The sequence below is a fragment of the Salvelinus alpinus genome, chromosome 2 (assembly GCF_045679555.1).
Source record: "Salvelinus alpinus chromosome 2, SLU_Salpinus.1, whole genome shotgun sequence".
NCBI lineage: Eukaryota > Metazoa > Chordata > Actinopteri > Salmoniformes > Salmonidae > Salvelinus > Salvelinus alpinus.
The window spans coordinates 41,266,944-41,291,431 of NC_092087.1; the positions used below are offsets into that span (position 1 = coordinate 41,266,944).

The window sequence follows — 24,488 nt, forward strand, 5'->3', positions numbered from 1 at the left end:
AGAGATTTACATGGTTATCAAAATGTCACGCCAGGCTAAGCCTACACGAAACAGACCTTATTTTAAGTGTTTCTAAAATTCCCTATGCGAAAAACTTTTGGAACCATTTGTCTGTTTGACCACTAGGTTTTATGGGTATTATGACACCTCCATTGCACCCCAGCAAAATAAATCTACATTTCGGCTATTCTTTATATGTGTATTTCACACGATGTTGACGTAAAAATCTGAGTATAATGCTTGTATGGATGTCAACCCCAACACGTTCATGTCATCGTTACCAATCATCTGCATTACAGTTAAAAATGACTACCATCAACGATTTCTGTATGCTAACCAAGTGATACGAGCGGGAGTTAGCATTTAGCAGTCACAGTCTTCTAAACCTGAAAAGGAACAACTTCTACATGTTATGCAGCGAAAACAACCAAATCTAACTTAAGTAAGCACATTGTGGACCTGTAACAATACATAAATCATGACGGATTTGATGAATATCCACTTTGTTAGATCAGATTTGTTGAATGTGCGCCAATCTGGTCAATGGAATGTCTGCATTCCATTGACTCCTTTACCACATCTATTAGGATCTCTAAAGTCATACATATGAATGTGATGTTTTGGTTTGAATAATGTTTGTTTTGTAACTTTGTCATCTTTTAATCATTAGATGTTTGTTTTACCATCGAGGACCAAGTGTTTTCATTCATGCTTTTAAGTGCCATCCTCTGGGATCCAATGCACATCTTGTCGTATTATTTATTACCCAAATAAAAGGAAAAAAATGAATGTCAAACTGAAGGACACATTTTCAGAAACTTCATAAATACATCAATATAACCATTATATCAAGTGGTTAGCCTGCTACCTGAGCTCTGCCTTAAAGTAGTAGACTAGTATGTTACCTGGTTGTGAGGGGGGCTCCCTCCCTGAGAGTTGTGCTGGTGTTGATCCTGCTCTGTGCTGTGCTGTGGAAAGGGGATGTCTGTGTGGTGGTGATGGTGGGGGTCCAGTTTAATGAGGAGGGACCTGTACAGCTGCTGGGTCTCAGGCAGAGTCACCTGCAGCAGGAAGCCCTCTACCATCAGCTCCTCCAGCTCAGAGCTCAGTCCTGAAACAAACACCAACAATACGGCTCAACATAGCCCTTTCAGGAATATATATATATTTTTTAACGTGTCATTAATTTGATAAATATGTTAGAAATGTGACTTGTTCTGAGAGGTTGGGGTATTAGATGTTGTTCCTAGCCCGACACTGACCCTGCAGAGGAATGCACTGGTGCTCCGTGTAGAACGACATGCTGTTTGTTTCCTGAGTCAGAGACGGCGCCCAGGTTGGAATAGACGAGGCCCAGCGCTGATGTGATGTTGTCACAGCCACCCCCTGCCCCAGCTCCCCTTCGGCAGAGGCCTGCTGCACGCGGTGCTGCCAGCGGACCGTCCTCTCGATGAGGAAGCGTAGGGCGTCACCCTCAGGCAGCCGCACCCGGATGCGCTGCAGGGAGGCCAGCAGGGGCAGCACCCGGTCAAGAGGGGGTTTCTCTGAGAGTTGGCACTGGGGGCACACCCAGGCCTGGTTGGGCAAGGGGTCCTGGTTAGAGCCTAAGACACAGCTGCGGTGGAAAGCGTCACGGCAGAGCTCGCACTGCAGCATGGCACCTGACGGAGCCTTGTGGCACACGCACACCCTCAATGCCCCACAGTCACCGGCCAGGAGGAGCTTGGACTCGTTGGAGGCCCTAAGGGCCAGCAGACTCTCCATCTCCTTCTGACGTACCTCAGCCAGAGTGGCCATCTACAGAGAGGGAAACCAGCACAGGTTGGCGTGACAACACGCAATACTCACTACATCAACATACATGTAACCAAACAGCTACAGTATATGGAATACTGTATCAAACCATACATACATTTAATCATGCACCTTCATATCATGGGTCCTCATATCAATTTAGAGGGGTTCACTGATTGCAATAGCTGGGTGTAGTGGGTGTCTTTAAAATATAGTGGAACTTAATGAGTTCAATGGTCTGCTTTTGGTTTAAAAAAAACATGTACGTAGACAGAGAGAGAGAGCAGCACGTACAGCAGAGGCGGAGTCCTTGCTCTCTGAGAGGGCCCTCTCCACATCACTCAGGCAGTCCAGCCTGGCGCTGTTTCTCTCGCTGCACTGGGCCGCATCCTTTGCCCTTTTATACTTTGACTTCTGAGGCTCCGTCCCAGCCTCACACCGGGGGCACAGCACCTAAACACACAAAAGACACTGAGCCAAATCCCAAAAGACCTCAGGATCTTATGAGTGATTCTAAGACGAACACCCAGATGGCACACCATTTACTTTATAGTGTACTACTTTTGACAACTCCTAAGGTGTCTGATTATGTGTATTGGCATTAGATTGTTGTAGATGGTTTACCTCCAGCAGGGAGTAAGCAGAGTTCTTCATTAGAAAGGTCTTGGCAGCGCTCTCCTTCCAGGCCTGCACATCAAACACCAAGGAATCAAGTCGAGCCAGGGGGTCCAGCCAGACTGGGATGGCCTTGGCCCGGGACACCAGGTCAGTTAGGGTATCCAGCACAGGGATACGGCCTCCCAGCTACAAACAAACAAACACAGAAAGACAAGCATATAGATACTCTTATAAGAAATCTGGCTTTCTTTCCTTCTCTTCTCTCTCGCTTTTTTCTTTTCGGTCTGGCTAACCAGAAGCAGTTGTATTGTTATTTAAAAAGATACCAATATAGAATAAAACTATATTCATTCAGAAATGTTTCCAATTACATGGGATCATAAACTAGAATGTGGTGCATTGCTTTTGCCCAGGGCTATTGTCAAAGACATGGCACCTTATTCCCCATGTATTGCACTTTGGGACATAACCTAAGAGGCTCATACCTGTAGGGTCTCTGCCTCCTGAAGCCAGTCTTTAGCCTGGTCCACCGTGTCCTTCAGCAGCAGACAGTTGGGAAGATAGGCAGGGATACTAGCCACCTCCTGCAGAGCTTCCACAAGAGTTTCCACACGGTGACGTGGCCTGGAGATAATAGAAGCTAGGTTTAAAAACAAAAAAATATGTACAGTACTGCTTTTATCTTCAGTGTCAAGTTCTGTCAAGACCTTTTCATATCTTCCCCAAACCAGGTGGTACAAATGAGTCACTAATTTCACAGTTCATATGGCTCTACAGTAGTCACTTATCACATTAGCACTAAGGTGTTCTCTTTTCAGACGAGTTGAAATCTAACTAAACCAAGACAACTCTTTGAAGCAATGTTGCTTATAAAACAGTGGAATTAGTGCTCGGTATACCATGTTACTCTATTTCAAAATGTTGACTGAAGTTCAGTTGTCAAATAATGACCTTATGGTCCAAGATGTCTCACTTTAGGCCACAGTTTACCCTAATGGCTATGGGCTCATGCTCTGCTACTAGCACCTGTGTAAACTGTGGCGTAAGCCAGCAGAGCAGAGCACTGTCCCAACCCACTGATCCAGTTAATACACCAGGAAGCAGCTTTCAACTCCAAAATGCAAACCTTGCACTTTTCACTCTCTGCTGACTGAACTTCTAAGCAGCTTTCGCAAGGAAGGTGTCAGTGCTATTTATGTACTATTTCAGTGTGCCTTATTTAGTTTTACGAGTCTCAATCAATTTTATTTAACTTGTTTTGTGTATCTCGTAGCCATTTCCTAATGAAAACATTTATATTGCTTTACTACTGAAGGGGGGCAGAAATGACTGATTTAGCCTCGGTTACAAACAGTCTCATTAGGAACACTGAGAACAAGATTTCAGTCTTTGGGGCATAATTTGCAGTGGGTGTCTCGTGTGTGTTCGAACGTGGGAAGCGTTTGTACATTCACTCTGCCAAAACAGTTAGTCCCTCACCCTTCTATACAACTTGAAACAGTTTAACCAGGTCCTATATCCACAAAGCTTGTCAGAGTAGAACATTGGCCATAAGTACTGAGAAGAGACACTTTACTTCTACTCTTACGGGTAAAATATAAAAACTATGCACAAAGCCTCTAGTAATAAGGAGTCCCACCTACTCGACAGATATTTAGGAGAGCTGTCCTAACCAGTTAAGAGCTACCAGCAGGTGTCTTGATTATAGAAAAAGGAAGCGAGTCAGTGGTTCCTGCGCAACAGACATGCAATTGCTTTGGAGCTGAAAGAATGTTCTGATATTTCTATATGATCAACTCATAAATAATACAGACCTGCATGCAACAGTATCTCTTGCGCTTTTGACAAAGATTTTACATGATATGCCTAAATAGTTATAACCACTAGGCTAATAAATAATAACATTTTTATTTTGATTATTTCATTAATTTACATCATGTTATCACTTTGGAGTGTATTATCACATTGTTAAAAAAGATGGCCAAATTGGTCAAGCCTATACACTTTAAAATTGGCCAATTGACAGCATCAAGGGCCTGTGTGTTCGGGGATTAATGATAGACCTTTCAAAATGTTTTATGCAACATTATCGGCAAGTCATTTATTGCCTACTGTGCCATAAGCCATTTAGCGTGCCGAGTGTTGATGCAACGGTAATATTATCAAAATTCCACTTCTGGGTCATTCTATGAAAATGGTCAATCTGTTTTTTAACCAAAATGTATTAGTCATCCTTTAACATTATAAATCAACATAAGTTACAGCTTAATGCATTTTTACAACAAAACATTAAAAAAAATGCTTGTACTGCCTTTGTCACTGTTGTTACCTATAATTTAGATGACAATTCAGGCTTTCCAGAATGTAATTGGATTATTTAATTTGCATACAGTATATAATGAAAGACAGAAAAGGCTAATGATAATATATATATTTTTTTGATTAGTAACAATTTACTTCACACAATATAACTTTACACAGCTGTTTAACACCAGTGACCAGTAAAATACTATTAACATCAGTAGGAACAGTAACGGTTACAGCAGTGACAAATATGCAGACAAGATGGCATAGCTAAGATGGCAGCCACAGTAGTTCAAACCACACTTAACACTAGAACCGCCAAGACTATCAATCGTACCGTTTTCAATTTGTAATTTCAATAAAAACCTTGAACCCACCTGTCCCTGACTTTTCCTAAATGTCTTTTTACACTATCAGTACTTTGAGATAAATATCATAAGATGAAACTTTCGCATTTCATCCTTAAAAAAAGTGCACGACAATCAAAATGACTGTATGCATATTTAACATTAGAATAGTTGCGCCTCGACGAGTACCAATAGTCACCAGTCTAATAAATCCATTTAATATACACAAATCAAAAACATCCATTAATATTTTGTTTAGAAAGGTCATAAAAAACACATGATACCGTTACGTTCCCCAGCAAGAAAACCAAAAATGTCACTCAAACAGAAGGGGGAACTAACAAAGGTTCACTGACCAACAACCAAAATGAAAAACATGACTCACTGAAAGTTGACTAGCAACAACAACTGGAACCTAAAAAAGACACCCACCATGTGTACCCACTAAATTTGCCCAAGACGCAAATAAAAGGAAACCCACACAAATTAAATACAGGAAGAAACCCAAATAAGTGAAGTAAAACAAAAATCAGGGAAATCAGATTAAGGATTGTTTTTCTAGAAATCAAAATGGGGAGAACCAACTAAAGGTGTCAGTGCATGCTCGGAGTATGTGTACTGGTAATCTGTCTAGCACTTCGGCCTTGTGAATGTTAGCTACGAAGAGCATGATCACACAGTCATCCAGAACAGCTGGTGCTCTCATGCATAGTTCAATGTTTCTACCCTCGAAGCGCGCATAGAAGGTATTTAGCTCTTCTGGTAGGTTCGCATCAACTGGATAGCTTGCAGCTGGGTTTCCCCTTTGTAATCTGTGATAGTTTGCAAGCCCTGCTACATCCGACAAGCATCAGAGCCAGTGTAGTAGGATTCGATCTTGGTCCTATGTTGACACGTCACCCGTTTGATGGTTCATCTGAGGTCGTAGCAGGATTTCTTATAAGCGTCCCGATTAGTGTTCCGCTCCTTGAAAGCGACAGCTCTAGCGCAGTGTGGATGTTGCCTGTAATCCATGGCTTCTGTTTGGGAGATGTACATACGTGGGGACAATGTCATCGATGCACTTATTAATAAAGCCAGTGACTGATGTGGTAAACTCCTCAATGCCATCGGATGAATCGCAGAACATATTCCAGTCTGTGCTAGTGAAAGAGTCCGGTAGTTTAGCATCTGCTTCATCGGACCACTTCTGTATTGAGCGCGTCACTGGTACTTCCTGTTTGAGTTTTTGGTTGTAAACAGCAATCAGGAGTATAGAGTTGTGGTCAGATTCGCAAAATGTATGGCGAGGGAGAGTTTTGTATGCGCGTGTAGTAAAAGGTGATCTAAAGTTTTGTCGCCTTAGTTGCACATGTGACATGGTAAAAAAACATTTTTTAAGTGACCGGCCACTAGGAGAGCAGCTGGGTGAGCATATTCTTGTTTGCTTATGGCCCTAGACAGCTCTTTGAGTGCGATCTCAGTGCCAGCATCAGTTTGTGGTGGTAAATACACTGCTGCAAAAAAACAAAAAAAAGTAACTAGTAGCGTTCTCCTGGCATCTACCAAACCCAGATTCATCCGTCGGACTGCTAGATGCGTGATTCATTACTCCAGAGAAAGCGCTTCCACTGCTCCAGAGTCCAATGGCGGCGAGCTTTACGCCACTCCAGCCAACGCTTGGCATTGCGCATGGTGATCTTAGGCTTGTGTGCTGCTGCTCGACCATGGAAACCCATTTCATGAATCTTCCGAACAGTTATCGTGCTGACGTTGCTGCCGAAGGCAGTTTGGAACTAAGTAGTGAGTGTTGCAGACGATTTTTACGCACTACAGCACTCACCGGTCCCATTCTGTGAGCTTGTGTGGCCTACCACTTCGCAGCTGAGCCATTGTTGCTCCTAGACATTTACACTTCACAATAACTGCACTTAGTTGACCGGGGCAGCTCTAGCAGGGAAGAAATTTGACAAACTGACTTGTTGGAAAGGGGCATCCTATGATCAGCAAAAAAATAAATAATTGTACAATTGGCCAGGAGACCAGAAAACTGCCACCATTCCCTCTGGCGCCATTACGGTGCTGCCCAACCCAAGGAAATCTGTTACATACTAGATTCCTTACATCTCGCAAATCTCAGTTTTGGACGATGCCGACTTTATGACCAAAATTATCCTATTTACACTTTGTGGTAAATTGAGACACGGGAATAAATGTTTGACTCATATCGATGCCACATTGACTGTCTTCAACCAGAGAAGTTGTTTTTTTGGTTCAGTTGCGCTTGAAAAATGATTTATTACTCAAATCAGGAAAGAAGTCTACAGCCCTGTCTCAGGTTGACTCCTACTACAGCTAGGTGTCTACAGCCCTGTCTCAGGGCAAGAAATAAAGGTGACAACTGAACCAAGAGTTTTCCATGTACATTGTTTCATGTAGAATAGAACCATTACAAACACCTCTTCCATGACAGACTGACCAGGTAAAAGCTATGATCCCTTATTGATGTCATTTGTTAAATCCACTTCAGTGTAGATGAAGGGGAGGAGACAGTTTAAAAGATGGACATGGATTGTGTATGTGTACCATTCAGAGGGTGAATGGGCAAGACAAAATATTTAAATCCCTTTGAACAGAGTATGGTAGTAGGTGTCAGGCGCACCAGTGTGTGTCTCATGAACTTCAAATTTTCTGGGTTTTTCACACTCAACAGTTTCCCATGTGTATCAAGAATGGGTGGGGGACCAAAGGACATCCAGCCAACTTGACAACTGTAGGAAGCATTGGCGTCAACATGGACCAGCATTCCAATGGAACGCTTTCGACATCTTGTGGAATCCATGCCCCAACGAATTGATGATGTTGAGGGCAAAAGGGTGTGCAACTCAATATTAATAGTGTTCCTAATGTTTTGTACACTCAGTGTATATAAACCCTGGATTGCTGATGCTATGTCTTTGCCATTGAGTGGCTGAATGGAATTCTACAGTATTTCAATTAAATGTTAAGGACAAAATTACATGCATTTAAGTATTTTTTGTTGTAGTGGGGACAGTAACATCAGTAATATCTAAAAATGATACTTTAAGGAAAATGTTTATATATTTTCAGACATTTGTTAAACTCACATAATATAATGTAAAAAAGTATGCATTAAGGTGTCTAATAGAATAATGTAGACATTAATAAAGTATTTTCTATAGCTTCCAAAATATTTTCTACAATGGTGATGAGTGCCAAGATGGTGGCTTAAACACAGCGCCCCCTATCAGTCATCTAGTGTATATATAAATCATTGCATATTCAATTACAGTACTGTCTAAGCCACTCGCCTCCTCGTCAATTAGCCTCTCACCTAGCCTCCATGAGGCGGAGCGCCCGCTCCTCCCAGTGCTCCGACATGGTGAGCAGCTCCTGCAGGTGGGCCATAGCCCTCTCCACTGAGCCGTGTGGGGCCAGGCCCACCCCCTGGTCTATCAGCCTCCGCATGGTGTCCAGACATAGGCTGTGGGGCCGGACACTGGCCCCCTTAACCCCGCCTAGCCAGCGGGCCTGCTCCAGCCTCTCCCTGAGCAGGGCCAGCTGGGGAAGTTCCACATCCAGGCCCAAGCTCAGGTCCAGCAGGCCCTGCAGCGCCGCTGGGCTGGGGGCCTCGTCAGAGAGGAGCTGCTCACTGCTCTGCTGGAAGTCATCCACGCGGGTCAGCAGGTCCTGGGAGAAATACAAGCAGGTTAAAGCACTAATCAATTAAAGTTGTTGTTTTTCAGTGTTCTCCTGGTCCTAAAAGACTACGGTGGCTTGTAGGTAGGCTTTTGTCCCAGCCTAGTGCCACATCAAGTAATCAATCAACTCATCAAGACTGCTGAGCTGAGTCAGGTGTGTTAGTGAAGTGAGAAACAAAGTACTTGACTTGTTACTGTGGTGGTAGTAGGTCCTCCGGCCCCAATCACCATGCATTTACTTTAATGTCATTTAGCAGACACTCTTATCCAGAGTGACTTACAACCAGTGCATTCAACTAACATGCTGACCACACCGCTCGCACGTGCGTGCGCCATCGTTCGCATGTTGATTTTGTCCACCCACACCAGACACGATCAGGACACGCAGGTTGAAATATCAAAACTCTGAACCAACTACATTCATTTGGGGACAGGTCGAAAAGCATTAAACATTTATGGTAATTTAGCTAGCTAGCTTGCTGTTAGTAGCTAATTTGTCTTAGGATATAAACATTGGGTTGTTATTTTATCTGAAATGCACAAGGTCCTCTACTCCAACAATTAATCCACAGATAAAAGGGTAAACAGAGTTATTTTCTTGTAACTTCTCCTCCTTCAGGCTTCTTTTTTGGACTTTATATGATGGTTGGCATCCAACTTTAAGGTGCATTACCACCACCAACTGGACTGGAGTGTGGACCTCAGTTTATCTTTCAATCACCCACGTGGGTATATACTCCTAAAAACCAATGAGAAGATGGGAGAGGTGGGACTTGCAGCACTTCAAACGTCACAAATAGAACCAAGTTCTATTTCAGCGCCTGGCTACGCAGACGCTCGTTGACGCGCGCGAGCAGTGTGGGTGCAATGATTGAATAACATGTAGGTGTACATTTATTTTTGGTGTGGTCAACATGTAAGGTAATTAAGACAACCGTATATCAAGTAAAACCTTCCTGACGCCTACCTTGAGTAAGGGGGCCTGGCGGATGCTGCAGGGTAGGTTGTGCAGCTGCCTGACAAACGACCTGAGCTCCTCCACTGTCAGCAGGTTCTGGCTCTGGGACTTCCTCCCACCTGAACGATACCTGACAACAACACACTAGATCAGAGACATGGCTAACATTCAGGGCACACAAGCTGAAATACATTTTCACTAAAGCACATTTGATCTGCGATAGATTTGCATCCTGTCCAGGGGGTGTACTTATACATCAAGCTGCCTTTGGCTCCTACACTATAAGCTGTTCTGGCTTGTCAGGCCAAGGCTTGTGCAAGGCTACTTACTTACATTATTGCTTTCAGAATTAGCTACCATTTGGCTAACTATGTGGCTAAGAATACAAGAATCAGGTGTGGTAAAGGATGTTAACTAGGAATGCACAATATATCGGTAAGCATATCGGACGATATTAGCGAAAAATGCCAACATCGGCATGGGCCCGATGTCTAGTTTAACACTGATGTGAAAAAACCAATGTCAAAGCTGATGTGCATACCTATATAACGTAGGTAGATGACAATGACGCCACGAAAAATACTGCGCTACATGTGCAACACAGCATTCCTAACCTAGCCCACAATGTCTGCTATGTGGATCTATTTTGAAGAAGTTTCAAAGGAAGATAAAAAAGGCCATATGCAACATTTGTGCTGCTATTATTTCCAGAGGACAGGAGAAAGTGAAATCTTTCAATACCACAAACCTAATTACTAATTTTAAAGTGCATTATCCCCAAACGTTCGGCGACTACTTAGAACAAAAGAAGAAGAAAAACTAAGCTCACACTTCCAACAAGTTCAAGTCTAGCAGTCCTTTGAAAGAGTAACAACATTTCAGCGAGACAACTCAAAGGCGAAAACCATTAACGCCAAGATAATGGTATTCATTGCCCTTGACAATCAACTGTTCTCTGTTGTGGAGGATGTTGTAATTTCGGTTCATCCCTAATTTTAACATTAGAAAGCATTTTAAATGGGCCTCCCGAGTGGTGCAGTGGTTTAAGGCACTGCATTGCAGTGCTAGAGGCATCACTATAGACCCAGGTTCGATCTCGGGCTGTATCACAACAGCACAATTGGCCCAGGGTCGTCCGAGTTAGGGAAGGGTTTGGCTGGGTGGGCTTTACATGGCTCATGGCGCTCTAGCAACTCCTTGTGACGGACCGGGCGCCTGCAGGCTGACCTCAGTCGTCAGTTCAACGGGTTTCCTCCGACACATTGGTCTGGCTGGCTTCCGGGATAACGGGCGGGTGATAAGCGCGGTTTGGCGAGTCATGTTTCGGAGGACGCATGACTCGACCTTCGCCTCCCGAGCCCATTGGGGAGTTGCAGCGATGAGACAAGATCGAAATTGGGGAGAAAAAGGGGGTAAAATGTTTTTATTAAAAAAGCATGATAATACAAATCATGTGTGTTTATACGCACACAGCCTACCTGGTCTGCCTCTTCCCAATGAGTAGCTGCTGGGCCATCACAGCACACTTCTCAGCATCCAGGGTGACTGTGCGGAGCTGCCGCAAGAGGTCACGCTGAGGGAACCGCTTCACCTCTGCCTCCACCACCAGGGAGCGCAGCTCTTCCAAGCCTGAACACACATAAATAAACCAACATGGCTTTAAACAAAGTCATCAATGCATTCAAAGAATCACGGTCCAATGATCACGTAAGCTGTACAATTAGCAAAGAGTAGAGAATAATCTATTTTAAACTATTCTGGTATTCTGTGTGCATCCTTAGACAAAGACCACATATCTGGGTGATGAGGAGTACAAAACATTCCATGAGACATTTAAGAACATCTTGTCTTCTTTGGGTTATGCAAATAAGCAACCAAAACATTTTGCGTTTTATTACGTAAGGAACAATTTGAATTACATAGATGCCTGAACCCAAAGAGGTATCCTACTTAGGGTTACTACTTACCACTTTTCTTGTCTTGTTTGGCCTCCAGGATGTCACTGACATGGGAGACCCAGTATGTGTAGGACTCAGCACGCAGAGTGACTGCTTCCATCATGGGGTAGAGCTCAGCCATGGTAAACCTGTAGCTGTAGACCAAGACACAGGTCTAGTATGTTTCTGAGGACTAATCCTGGCTGAGTAACAGCTGTCACAATTGGTGATTTTCTAGCCAGGTGACCCATATCTTTTTAGTGTTTCGTCTTTATCAGAAGGTCTAGGTCTTTAGACGTTTCAATGCTGCGCACTCCAACTTTGACCCTTACTTTAAGTTGACACGTTCTTAAAAAGGGGCATTTTAGTCGAGAACATAATTTAAAAAAATACATTTGTGCATGGGATCTGTAAATTAGCATTTGAGCTTCTGTTGACTGCACGTTTCTGTAAAACATGGGATGTACGTAATGAGGGGGACATGATGTATATTAACATTATGTGGGCATTTAGAATTAACTTGGCTGTGGATTGACTTACTTGAGTGTGAGTTTGCTGGAGGTGCAGGAGCAGAGGTCGTGGGCATGGTGCAGACACACCAGCTGGCCGGGGCTGCAGGGACAGGTGAGGGCAGACAGGTAGCAGGTGGTCCTGCACTTGGAACACTGGCGCTCCTCGTCTGGCAGCAGGTCGTACTCTGCCTGCTGGGAACGCTGCACGCCCTGGGAACACACAGATACGGTCATCAACACACACACACACACAGATTAGTAGTGTCAAAGAGATCACACACAGACACCCACACCTAGAGCCATACTAGGAGGAGAGACAGGGATGAACCGGGCACATAGACACATGTGGAGGAAAGTTAACTGTGGCCATTTCAAATCAAATTGTATTGGTCGCATACGCATATTTAGCAGATGATATTGCAAGTGTAGCGAAACGGTGCAGTAATCTAATACACAACTCTAAAAAAGTTAAAGAATGGAATTAAGAAATATTAGGAAGAGCAATGTCAGAGTATAAATAAATGGGATGTATAGACATTATGGACAGTAGATGGATAGAATATATAGTATATCTGAAGAATACGTAGGATAGAACGTTGGATATGGATATGGATATTGGATATGGATATGTAGAGCAATAGTTCAATTGGATAGGACTAGAATACAGTATATACAGTGCATTCAGAAAGTACTCAGACCCCTTGACTTTCCCCACATTTTGCTACGTTACAGCCTTATTCTAAAATTGTTGAAATCTACACAGAACACCCCATAATGAAAAAGCAAAAACAGGATTAGACATTTTTGCAAATGTCTAAAAAATAAAAAATACAGAAATATCACATTTACATAAGTATTCAGACCCTTTACTAGGTACTTTGTTGAAGCACTTTTGGCAGCGATTACAGCATCAAGTCTTACGGTATAACGCTACAAGCTTGGCACACGTGTATTTGGGGAGTTTCTCCCATTCTTCTCTGCAGATCCTCTGAAGCTCTGTCAGTTTGGATGGGGAGCGTCGCTGCACAGCTATTTTCAGGTCTCTCCAGAAGATGTTCGATCGGGTTGCGCCACGGACCTCCCGGTCGCGGCCGGCTGCGACAGAGCCTGGGCGCGAACCCAGAGACTCTGGTGGCGCAGCTAGCACTGCGATGCAGTGCCCTAGACCACTGCGCCACCCGGGAGGCCGGAAGGTGAACCTTGACCCCAGTCTGAGGTCCTGAGCAGGATTGCATCAAGGATCTCAATGTACTTTGCGCCGTTCACCTTTCCCTCGATCCTGACTAGTCTCCCAGTCCATGCTGCTGAAAAACACCCCCACTGCATAATGCTGCCACCACCATGCCTCACTGTTGGGAGGTGTCTGATTTTCTCCAGGCGTGATGCTTGGCATTCAGCCCAAAGAGTTCAATCTTAGTTTCATCAGACCAGAGAATCTTGTTTCTCGTGGTCTGATAATCTTTAGGTGCCTTTTGGCAAACTCCAAGCGGGCTGTCATGTGCCTTTTACTGAGGAGTGGCTTCTGTCTGACCACTCTACCATAAAGGCCTGATTCGTGAAGTGCTGAAGAGAAGGGAGAACCTTCCAGAAGAGGAACTCTTTTTTGGTACCCTTCCACAGATCTGTGCCTCGACACAATCCTGTCTTGGAGCTCTACGGACAATTCCTTCGACCTCATGGCTTGGTTTTTGCTCTGACGTGCACTGTCAACTGTAGGACCTTATAAAGACAGGTGTGTGCCTTTCCAAATCATGTCCAATCAATTAAGTTTACCACAGGTGGACTTAAGTTTTAAAAACAACAAGGATGATCAATGTAAACAGGATACACCCGAGCTCAATTTCAAGTCCATTAGCAAAGGGTCTGAATAAAGTATTTCTGTACATTTTTTATAGAATGTGCTAAAATAAAAAATAAATACTTTTCGCTTTGTCATTATGGGGTATTGTGTAGATTTATGAGGAAAATGTGTATTTAATCAATTCTAGAATAACTTCTTTATATATAAACTCAGCAAAAAAAAAAGAATTGTCCCCTTTTCAGGACCCTGTCTTTCAAAGATAATTCGTAAAAACCAAATTACTTCAGATATTCACCAGAACGCACAATCCCGCCATCAGTGCTCAGACTTAGGCTGAGAGAGGCTGGACTGAGGGCTTGTAGGCCTGTTGTAAGGCAGGTCCTCACCAGACATCACCGGCAACCGTCGCCTATGGGCACAAACCCACCGTTGCTGGACCAGACAGGACTAGCAAAAAGTGCTCTTCACTGATGAGTCGCAGTTTTGTCTCACCAGGGGTGATGGTCGGATTCGCATTTATCGTCGAAGGAATGAGCGTTACACCGAGACCTGAACTCTCGAGTGGGATCGATTTGGAGGTGGAGGGTCCGTCATGGTCTGGGGCGGTGTGTCACAGTATCAACAGATTGAGCTTGTTGTCATTGCAGGCAATCTCAACACTGTGCATTACAGGGAAGACATCCTCCTCCAGCCATACTGCTCGTTCTGTGCGTGATTTCCTGAAAGACAGGAATGTCAGTGTTCTGCCATGGCCAAGAGCGAAGAGCCCGGATCTCAATCCCACTGAGCACGTCTGGGACCTGTTGGATCAGAGGCTGAGGGCTAGGGCCATTCCCTCACAAAATGTCCGGGAATTTGCAGGTGCCTTGGTGGATGAGTGGGATAACATCTCACAGCAAGAACTGGCAAATCTGGGGCAGTCCATGAGGAGGAGATGCACTGCAGTACTTAATGCAGCTGGTGGCCACACCAGATACTGACTTACTTTTGATTTTGACCCACCCCCCCCTTTGTTCTGGGACACATTATTAAATTTCTGTGGAACTTGTTCAGTTTATGTCTCAGTTGTTGAATCTTATGTTCATACAAATATTTACACATGTTAAGTTTGCTGAAAATAAACGCAGTTGACAGTAAGAGGACGTTTCTTTTTTTGCTGAGTTTATATATCACACACACAGTCAAAAGTTCTCACACCTACTCATTCAATATTCATATTTATTTTTACATGGTAGAATAATAGTGTAGACATCAAAACTATGAAATAACACATGGAATCATGTAGTAACCAAAAGTGTAAAATCAAAATATATTTGATATTTGAGATTCTTCAAAGTAGCCACCCTTTGCCTTGATGACAGCTTTGCACACTCCTCTTCAAAGGGTGGCTACTTTGAAGAATCTCAAATATACTTTGATTTGTTGTTTTTTGGTTACTACATGATTCCATGTGTTATTTCATATTTTTTATGATGTCTTCATAAATTATTCTACAATGTAGAAAATTGTAAAAATAAAGAAAAGCCCTTGAATGAGTTGGTGTGACCAAACTTTTGATTGGTACTGTATGTGTATATATACTTTCCAAATGCACTGTACGTGCCGGTATGAGAGGCCTCTCACCATCTTGCTGACTTTGTCCCTCAGCTTGTCTTCCTCCTGGAGCATGACGGTCATGTCCCTCTGCACAGCCGAGGCCAGGGCCACATCCATGGTGGTGTCCGCCTTGGACGCCATCTTGCAGACCATCTCGTCGTGGGAGAAGACACAGTACCTATTCAGCTGTCGGTAGTGGTCCACACACATGCGGCCCATGGGCATCTGAGAAACAGCGGGAGGCTTTGGGTTAGAACTATACTCTACTATCGATTTAACACCATCAACAAGATCCATACATAGTGCTGGTTACATCAGTGATAACCAAACTTGATCCAAAGAGCTACAGGGTATACAGGCTTTTGTCCACTGCTCATTAGAAGTATCTTCTGGTTATTCAATTACTAGCTTCTGTATGGTATTTATGAGGGACTTCATGGCATCTCACCCAGTCCATGGTGCAAAAGTTGACAGCCTCAGCGAAGTTGAAGCCCTGGTTAAATCCACTATGGTAGGCTCTGGGGAAGGTGATGACAAACTCGCCAGAGCACTGATTGGTGCGATAAATCTAGAGAAGAGTGGGTATGAAGTCATGGTTAGACCAATACCATAGCTACACACAATGTTATATTTTTTTACTTGCCCACCTGCCTTCATCACTGTATGTGTGTTGTTGGTGGGTGTGGTACTTACGGGGACGCCATGGTTCATGAGTGTGTTGGGGTTCATGATGGTGACCAGCTGGTGCAGGAGGTCAGGCTGGGACTCAAACAGCTCGGGGGCTAGTTTCCTCATCACCCACTCCAGCTTCTCTGCAGCGTATCCCGGAACCCCGTACCACGTCTTGGGCTCTCCCCTGAGAACACAGATGTAATTTTCTCAAAAACACTGACGTTATCACTTAAGCTTAAGGTGTATTCTTGTGTGTTTCATACTATGTCAACCAATAAACTCACTCCAATACTAAACAAGCATATGGGTTTCAAAAGATTCCTCAGAATAAAAGAAGCAGAGATATTTGGTTAGACCTCTACACAATGCTTTATACCTAGGGCCAAGTTTTCCCAGGTCCAGCCACAAGGTCATATTATACTATACTGATGGCCTGTGGGGCCTTAACAGGACACCTGTCTGTACCAGTGCAAGTAGTTGATGGAGTAGCTCCAGTGGTCCTCAATGTGCCAGCAGAAGGAGGAGAAGCACATGCCCACGTAGAGCCAGGGTAACTTCATCCCACAGATGTCGGCCGTAATGTGAGTCAGCACCGAGGAGTCCATCACGGGCATGTTGTTCAGGTTCCAGCCACTGCTCAGGTAATCCTAAGCGTCAGAGAAAGGGCACAAGTTCAGGCTAGACTGAACTCAGGGTGACAGTCTAAGATACTGGGTCTGAGATGCTACTTTACAGGGAAGGGTTTCATCTGCATTAGAACTCCAATATCACCATAAATACTAGCAACAAGTTTTACCAAGGTCTCTGAGGGGCATAGATTTCTGGGAGGTTGTGATGTAGCTACTAGCTAGCTAATAATTGTCTCAATTCTAGATCTAGAAAATATTGTGAAAAGTAGATTCTAAAGAAATGAATTATCTTTAGGTGACAAACCGCTCTCTTGGTCTGAGATGATGTACTGTTGCCATGATGTTGCGGTAAAATAAACTTCATAATCCTCCCAATACCTAGCCTATGTTAACCGGTAAGAGAGCCTTTGTACCTCATCCTCAGGGGAGACTTGGAATCGTCCGCCTCTGATGGGGAAGCCGCTCCCAAACTCCTTGGAGGCGATGTCTGCCCCATACTCCACAGTAACGTCCTCTTCGATTGTGCTGACCAAGCGCCAGAACTCCTTCTCCACTAGCTCTGTTGGAACCATCTGACAGAGAGAGAAAGACACACCGTTACCTCAACTTCTGACTGAGCATGGATGAGCTCCATCTAATACAGTCAATATCAGGCTGGAGTTCAGAAGCACGCCACTGAGAAAATATTTTGTAATGGAGGCTCCATTTCAAACTTGTTAAATACAAATATTTTCCAGTTCTCTCTCTACTAAACACCACATATACTGCCAAACTTACATGAACCGGCATGTTGAAATAGTCTGACTTAAAGGAGTCTGCCATGTCCCCAAAAGTGCGTAGAGAGTAGTCCCTGCCAGCCTGCTCGAAACCAAAGGCTACCTGAGGTTTGCAACACTCCTGTGGGGAAGACAAGAATGGGAAGTAAGCACTAATACAGCAAATGTCACCTTTATTTATTTTTTTAAACAGGAGAAGAATTCCATTGAGTAGCTACAGAAAATAACATACAGAAGAGCAGAATTTGAGCATGCTTTTGTCTAGCTGTGCGTTTGCCTTTACAGTGAAAACAATATTGAGTTTCCATTTCCAGACTACTGCTACTGCAGTGTTCAACAGCTTCCCCAGTGGATGGGGTGTGTGGAGTGTGTTGACAGAGTAGTATGGTAATTGGGTCTGGAAGAGAGAGGCTGTCTGTCACCTGAGCAAGGCACTTGGGACACCTCCAGTCTCCTTTGGGGACATCGTGGAGGGGCGGGATCAGACAGAAGGTGTGGTAGCTGTCGTCACAGCCGTCACACAGCAGCAGGCGGTCCTCTTCGCTCCCGCTGCCACACACCAGACACATGTACTGGTCCACCTGAGACAGACAGACACAGCGACACTTCTTATCCACTTTTCAGCTTAAACATTGCAAAATGGCTGCCATAGGTCAACCAGGTGGGTGGATGGGATGAGTAACTTTTGAGAGAAACCTGACCTGTATAAATGCTACCCATTATGGTTATTATAATCATTACCATCATCATAGTAATAATGAAGAGACAATTAGCCCTGATTAGCTAAAATACATTAGCATATATAAATGTACTTTACTCACTGTGGGGTCGTTTTTTTTAGTCAGCACGTTTTCTTTGTCACTTGTTATTGGCTCCTCATGCTCGGTGGCTTCCTGTTTCACCTGAACAGGTAACACTTTCACTGAAATACATTTATCACATTGTTAATGGAGGCCAAGGAATACAGTATGTACTAATATAAACAACCCTGTTCTAATATACACTGAACAAAAATATAAACGTAACATGAAGTGTTCGTCCCATGTTTCATGTGCTGAAATAAATGATCCCAGAAATGTTCCATACGCACAAAAGGCTTATCTCGCTCAAATTTTGTGCAGAAATGTATTTACATCCCTGTTAGTGAGTATTTCTCCTTTGCCAAGATAATCCATACACCTGACAGGTGTGGCATATCAAGAAGCTGATTAAACAGCGTGATCATTACACCAGGCACACCTTGTGCTGGGCACTCTAAAATGTGCAGTTGTCACACAATGCCACAGAGGTCTCAAGTTGTGGGAGCTTGCAATTGGCAAACTGACTGTAGGAGTGTCCACCACAGCTGTTGCCAGAGAACTGAATGTTAATTTCTCTACCATAAGCCGCCTCCAACATCGTTTTAGAGAATTTGTCAGTACGTCCAACTGGCCTCACAGTCACAGACCACATGTATTGCGTTGTGTGAGCTAGTGGTTTGCTGATGTCAATGTTGTGAACAGAGTACCACATGGTGGCGATGGGGCTATGATATGGGCAGGCATAAGTTATGGACAATGTACACCGAACAATTGCATTTTATTGATGGCAATTTGAATGCACAGAGATACTGTGACAAGATCCTGAGGCCCATTATCATGCCATTCATCTGCCGCCATCACCTCATGTCTCAGCATGATAATGCACAGCCCCATGTCGCAAGGATCTGTACATAGTTCCTGGAAACTGAAAATGTCCCAGTTCATCCATGGCCTGCATACTCCCAGTCGTGTAAAATCCATAGATTAGGGCCTAATGAATTTATTTCAATTGTATGATTTCCTTATATGAACTGTAACTCAGTAAAATCTTTAAAATTGTTGCATTTATATTTTTGTTCAGTATACATTTAAAATATGATAAAAAAAGGTAAATTTTCTAAATCATTTTACTTTTAAAACATTTCTTTAAAATGCAATAATTCCCAAGACATAAGTTAACCCAGAAAAACATTTTTTACTTCATGAAAAATATTCAGTTCTTTCACATTGCACTAAACTTTGCCAGAGGACAGCGCTTACCAGCCTGTGGCTCTGGCTTGGCTACGTAGGAGCCCATCCTCCTCCTCAGATTGGGCCGGTTCTCACAGTCCTCCTCGGTCACCGTCTTCATACAGCCTTCCTGCCAGAGAGAAAGAGAAGAGGGGTCCATGCCATGTGGACCACGACAGGAAATTCAGGGATAGCAACATCCTTTTTATGAGCTCACAATTGCATACACACAAAAGCTCTTTGGTTTGGTGTCCAGAAATACATGCAAAGCTGCAAACCACCGCTTGTCTGCATTGGGTCACTGGGCTTTTGTTTTACAGGGTGTTAGTCATCCATTGGCTCAGGAAGAGCTCTGTCTTATGAGGACCCGAGAACTATTGTGAGTTATAGTCAGGGTGAAATAAGGAAATACGGCTTCCCGGCAAAACAAATAGTGGGGGTATGCTGTACCAGTAAAACATATCACAATAATTAAAACAAAATGTCAACAAAGCTGTAGGCAATTACACCACTTTTTATTATTACCGCATGTCAGAGGCATGAAAAATGAGCGGATGGACTTATTGTAACTTATGGGGACCTAGAGATAGAACTGTGACTTATGGAGACCCAGGAAGAGGCCCACCTCAGCTCTCATGCGCTTGGCTCTGCGGGCGATGCTGCAGGTCTCCAGGGGTTGAACAGACTGCCGCTGGGGCAGGTCATGGGGGATGTAGTCAGTGTCCTTCGTGTCGTTGGTCAGGGTGGGCTTCTGTAGGGGAGACATGGGGGAGTGAATGGGCATGTAAAGCTTTCCAGCACAAAGTCCCCATAAGATCATCAATGAGAAATGTTTCACCAAATCTCAAACTGATATGTTTGTCAGAAAATTATAAGAAAAGGACAATCATTCTGTTTGAACAGAATGAGCTTTGCTAGCTCTTTGTCACTCCAACTACTATTATGTTGTGACAAATTCCATTTGCCAAAAACAAACCAGGCATCTATATACAACAGGGCCATTTGGTTGTTCAGGTGCCTAGTTGTCTGACATTGTAATGGAGCACAATCATCCAATACAAACTTCCACCCACCACTACACACGGGCTTCACCTATTGATACTTGTTTTTGTCTTGCCAGATCAACACGTGGTCTCTATTCTTTCTGTTGACACCACTAACATGACAAAGAGGAAGACCGGCAGCAACACTGTCGGTTGAGGTGGGGGATGGGAACACTGACGCTCTGCTCTCTGGTATATCAGGAGGACAGTGTTTAGCTCATTAACTTTGCTACAGGGAGTGTTGGGCGAGAGGGAGGAGGGAACAGGAGAGGTCAAGGCCAACAGGCTGAGAGAGAGAGACATGCAGCACTGCAGAGAGGATGAGCTGCTGCTAACCACAAAACCCCAACCAGGGCCCCAAAGTACAATCAGGGAGGCTGCAAGAGACAACTGAGGTCTTCAATGAAAATAAACATGGAGACAAGAGGGAACCGGTACTACATTTTTTTAAATGACCCAATGGGGAGGAGAGCACGCTATGAAAATGGTTGGTTTATTTTCAGGATTCCAGTCATACTTTTTAAACATCCCAGGCCTCATTTAGCCTATGACTTAATTTGTGATTTCATCTTAGAGCAGGTATTTTATGGAAAATGGATCTTATATCAACAGCAAAAACATGGACGAATTAAATAGAGATTTACCTGCCATTTTGCTATGAACAATATCTACACCTTTGACGCAGCACAATCTTAGACAACTCAAGATAATTACACATTAGTAAACAGAGCAGAGGACCAAGACAATGCTACCCATCGAGAGAGAACAACAAAGAGGATGAGAGGGAGGGGTGGAAGAGGACTCTGCAGAGAGAGTACTGGGAGACACAGGATAGCGGGTGAGAGAGTGAGTGAGAAAGAAAAGAGAGAATGTAGAATATACAACGGTGGTGAGAGAAAGAGAGAGAGCGAAAGACCCATCTGACTCACCAGAAGGTTGGCTCCAGTCTGGAACAGGTTGTAGGGGTAAAGGATCCTCTCATAGTGGGAGCGCAGATGAGAGCCTATGGCCTTTCCTGGAGCAAAACCCATCTTCAGGGCTATCTTAGACCAGCGTCTCTCTCTGCAAACCGCATCAAAACCCCCCTCATCGTTCACCAACTGGGAAAGGAGCACCCCAATTAATGACCTTGTTATTGTGTGGGTGTTCAAATTTGTCAACATAAGAAGCAATTAGAACACACCATGCTTATATGAGTGTATAACACAAATGCACACTGGATCCTATCCAAGAATAGCTGGCCAGTTTCCTGCATCCAGGGTGTGCTAGAAGTTGTAGCTACATACCTTGTTGAGTTGGTATAGGTCCAGAATCTTTCTTTCCACATGAGGGATTTTCAGTGTGCACCCTTGTAGCTCCCAGAACTTTGCGATTTGATCCAGGAAATTGAGCTTGACTCTGGTTTGAGCCTACTCAACATGAACATAAACACAATAAGAGATGGTACATTTTACACATTGCCAACATAAAACAAATAATATTGATCACAAATGGTGCATTACATGCCCTTATTAACATTGCTTATATAATAACATCCCCTGCTGTGCTACTTTTAATTGCAAATGACAGGACATTGACATTTTAACTAGCTCATCGGAGGGGGTCACAGTGACCTTTAACCTGATGTCATCAGCACTCTGGCTTCAATAGACACCCTGCTGCTGTGGGTTCTAAGCCTGCTGAAGCCACTGTTCTACTGACAACGTCACTTGATGCACCAAAGTAGCCTTCCGAGTCACCTTCAATTAGGCTTAAAGCATTGGCAGACTACTGTACTTATTTGTACATTTTCTTTTATTTCTTTAGCACTTATGAAAGACTGGGATAATTAGAAAAATTTACAAAAGGCAAAATCCGCCCACAATATCTGTGGATCATCATTGTAAAAACGAATCCACATATTTAATCAAAATAAAAACTTGGTTACGTACATATCCAGTCGTTCATAATAAAAAAGGTAAGTAGATGCCATTTTTACTCAGTACTGTAATGGCTAAACCAGTTAAGTAGTGAAATGAACGTACCTCCAATTCATTAAGTCTCTGGATACGGGGAGTGAAGTGCAGACTGTCCACGTCGCATGCAAACGGTGGCTGCCATCCCTGCAGGAGTAAACAACACCATCTTGTCAAACTGACAAACCTTTTTCCTAGTTTATCTTCCATTTAGGAGAATCATTATCAATTGAGCAATAGTCTGTGCTGAATTTGAATTCATGTTTAAATATATTATTTACACTACAGTGTTTAGGAACATTGTGACATGACAGGTTATGTTCCATGCAGAAAGTCACGTAGGCTGTTCCTCTTCAGCCTAAAGCCATATTTGATATCTCCTCTGGTTACACTCTTACTAATTAACACTAGGCTAAATGCCAATCAAACATAATTTCAAATATCACATTAATAAAACAATTTGATCCTGATGGCTTTAAATAAGAACCTGAGTGGATATGAAATATATTTTACCAACGGGTGCATGACAGACACACAGCACATTTACATGCAAAGTAATCATTTTATATTGAACTGATTATGGCAGTAGGCAGATTATGCAATAGTCATGTAAACACCTTACTCTAATAATCTTAATCTGAGTAAAGTCAGAATCAAAGTAAGCATACGCTGATTAAAACACCTGGTTTTCTGAGCAACCTTTCGAATTAGGACATGTAAACGCCATACTTAAAAAAAAATGTTTTTAACAACGGTGTATTTGACCTGTGCTAGCACCAGCCGAGCGAGCATCCCTCTTTAGCACGACTGAAGTCAGTTCGATTTCATTTATTAAGATCCCCATTAGCGACAAGCTAGTCTAACATGCTGGCCACACCGCACTGCAAAATAAATGTACACATAAAAGTTTTTCAATCATTGAACCCACACTGCTCGCGAGTGTTTGCGTAGCCAGGCGCTTGGTTCTATTTGTGACATTTGAAGCGCTGCAAGTCCCACCTCTCCCATCTCCTCATTGGTTTTTAGGAACATATACCCACGTGGGTGATTGAAAGATGAACTGAGGTCCACAGTCCAGTCCAGTTGGTAGTGCACCTTAAAGTTGGATGCCAACCATCATATAAAGTCCAAAAAAGAAGCCTGAAGGAGGAGAGATTACAAGAAACTAACTCTGTTTACCCTTTTATCTCTGGATTAATTGTCAGAGTAGAGGACCTTGTGCATTTCAGATAGGATATAAACATTGGGTTGTTATTTTAAGACAAATTAACTCTACTCAGGTGATGCTGATTAACAACTATTTATAAATAGACCTACACATTTGAGTAACCATAGACTTTCATGGTGCACAATTCTGTAAATTCAGCCCAAGCAACAGATGGGACAGAACCATTTTTGATCAAACGTGTAAGAATCCATCCTAAAACCCAACTCCCTAAACAAGAGAACCCAACTGTCACTTCAAACTGAGAAGTGAACCAGCTGGGGATGTGGACGAATCTAAGTGCCCTCCAGTCACAAATTTGCTGGAAAGAAATATGTATCCCATGGGGCCGGGGAAAAGGGGTGATGAGAGCACCATAAATTGTGCCTCCATAGCTTACCCTTTGACCCTGCACGCTCAGTCTGCAGTGCACGGCCCAGATGGGGACATGGTTTATGAAAACAGCTCTGGCTGCATTTCCATCAGCCCCTTTGTGGAGTAGTGGAGCTATGACAACAGGCAGGCCCATTGCATAAGCACTCCCATTCCGTACAAACAATTTCAATCCTTTGAACATCAAGCCAAATTCAGCCATCAGACTACCTACAGTA

General features: G+C 43.5%; 1 protein-coding gene across 1 annotated transcript in view; it reads right to left on the minus strand.

Annotated features, from left to right (window-relative positions):
- LOC139561486 (lysine-specific demethylase 5B-B-like) overlaps window positions 1-24,488 on the minus strand; it is a 30,586-nt gene that overhangs the window by 2,243 nt on the left and 3,855 nt on the right. Inside the window, exons 2-24 of the mRNA XM_071378622.1 lie at window positions 22,743-22,820; window positions 22,005-22,127; window positions 21,648-21,818; window positions 20,301-20,426; window positions 19,706-19,805; window positions 18,467-18,567; window positions 18,068-18,226; window positions 17,647-17,766; window positions 17,283-17,441; window positions 16,706-16,887; window positions 16,262-16,424; window positions 16,017-16,136; window positions 15,596-15,793; window positions 12,200-12,381; window positions 11,690-11,814; window positions 11,201-11,351; window positions 9,732-9,852; window positions 8,398-8,753; window positions 2,898-3,036; window positions 2,419-2,598; window positions 2,089-2,247; window positions 1,263-1,797; window positions 906-1,111 (exon numbers count right to left, since the gene is read on the minus strand). Of these exons, the coding sequence (XP_071234723.1) occupies window positions 906-1,111; window positions 1,263-1,797; window positions 2,089-2,247; window positions 2,419-2,598; window positions 2,898-3,036; window positions 8,398-8,753; window positions 9,732-9,852; window positions 11,201-11,351; window positions 11,690-11,814; window positions 12,200-12,381; window positions 15,596-15,793; window positions 16,017-16,136; window positions 16,262-16,424; window positions 16,706-16,887; window positions 17,283-17,441; window positions 17,647-17,766; window positions 18,068-18,226; window positions 18,467-18,567; window positions 19,706-19,805; window positions 20,301-20,426; window positions 21,648-21,818; window positions 22,005-22,127; window positions 22,743-22,820 (3,954 nt within the window). The remainder of the gene's footprint in view (window positions 1-905; window positions 1,112-1,262; window positions 1,798-2,088; window positions 2,248-2,418; window positions 2,599-2,897; window positions 3,037-8,397; window positions 8,754-9,731; window positions 9,853-11,200; window positions 11,352-11,689; window positions 11,815-12,199; window positions 12,382-15,595; window positions 15,794-16,016; window positions 16,137-16,261; window positions 16,425-16,705; window positions 16,888-17,282; window positions 17,442-17,646; window positions 17,767-18,067; window positions 18,227-18,466; window positions 18,568-19,705; window positions 19,806-20,300; window positions 20,427-21,647; window positions 21,819-22,004; window positions 22,128-22,742; window positions 22,821-24,488) is intronic.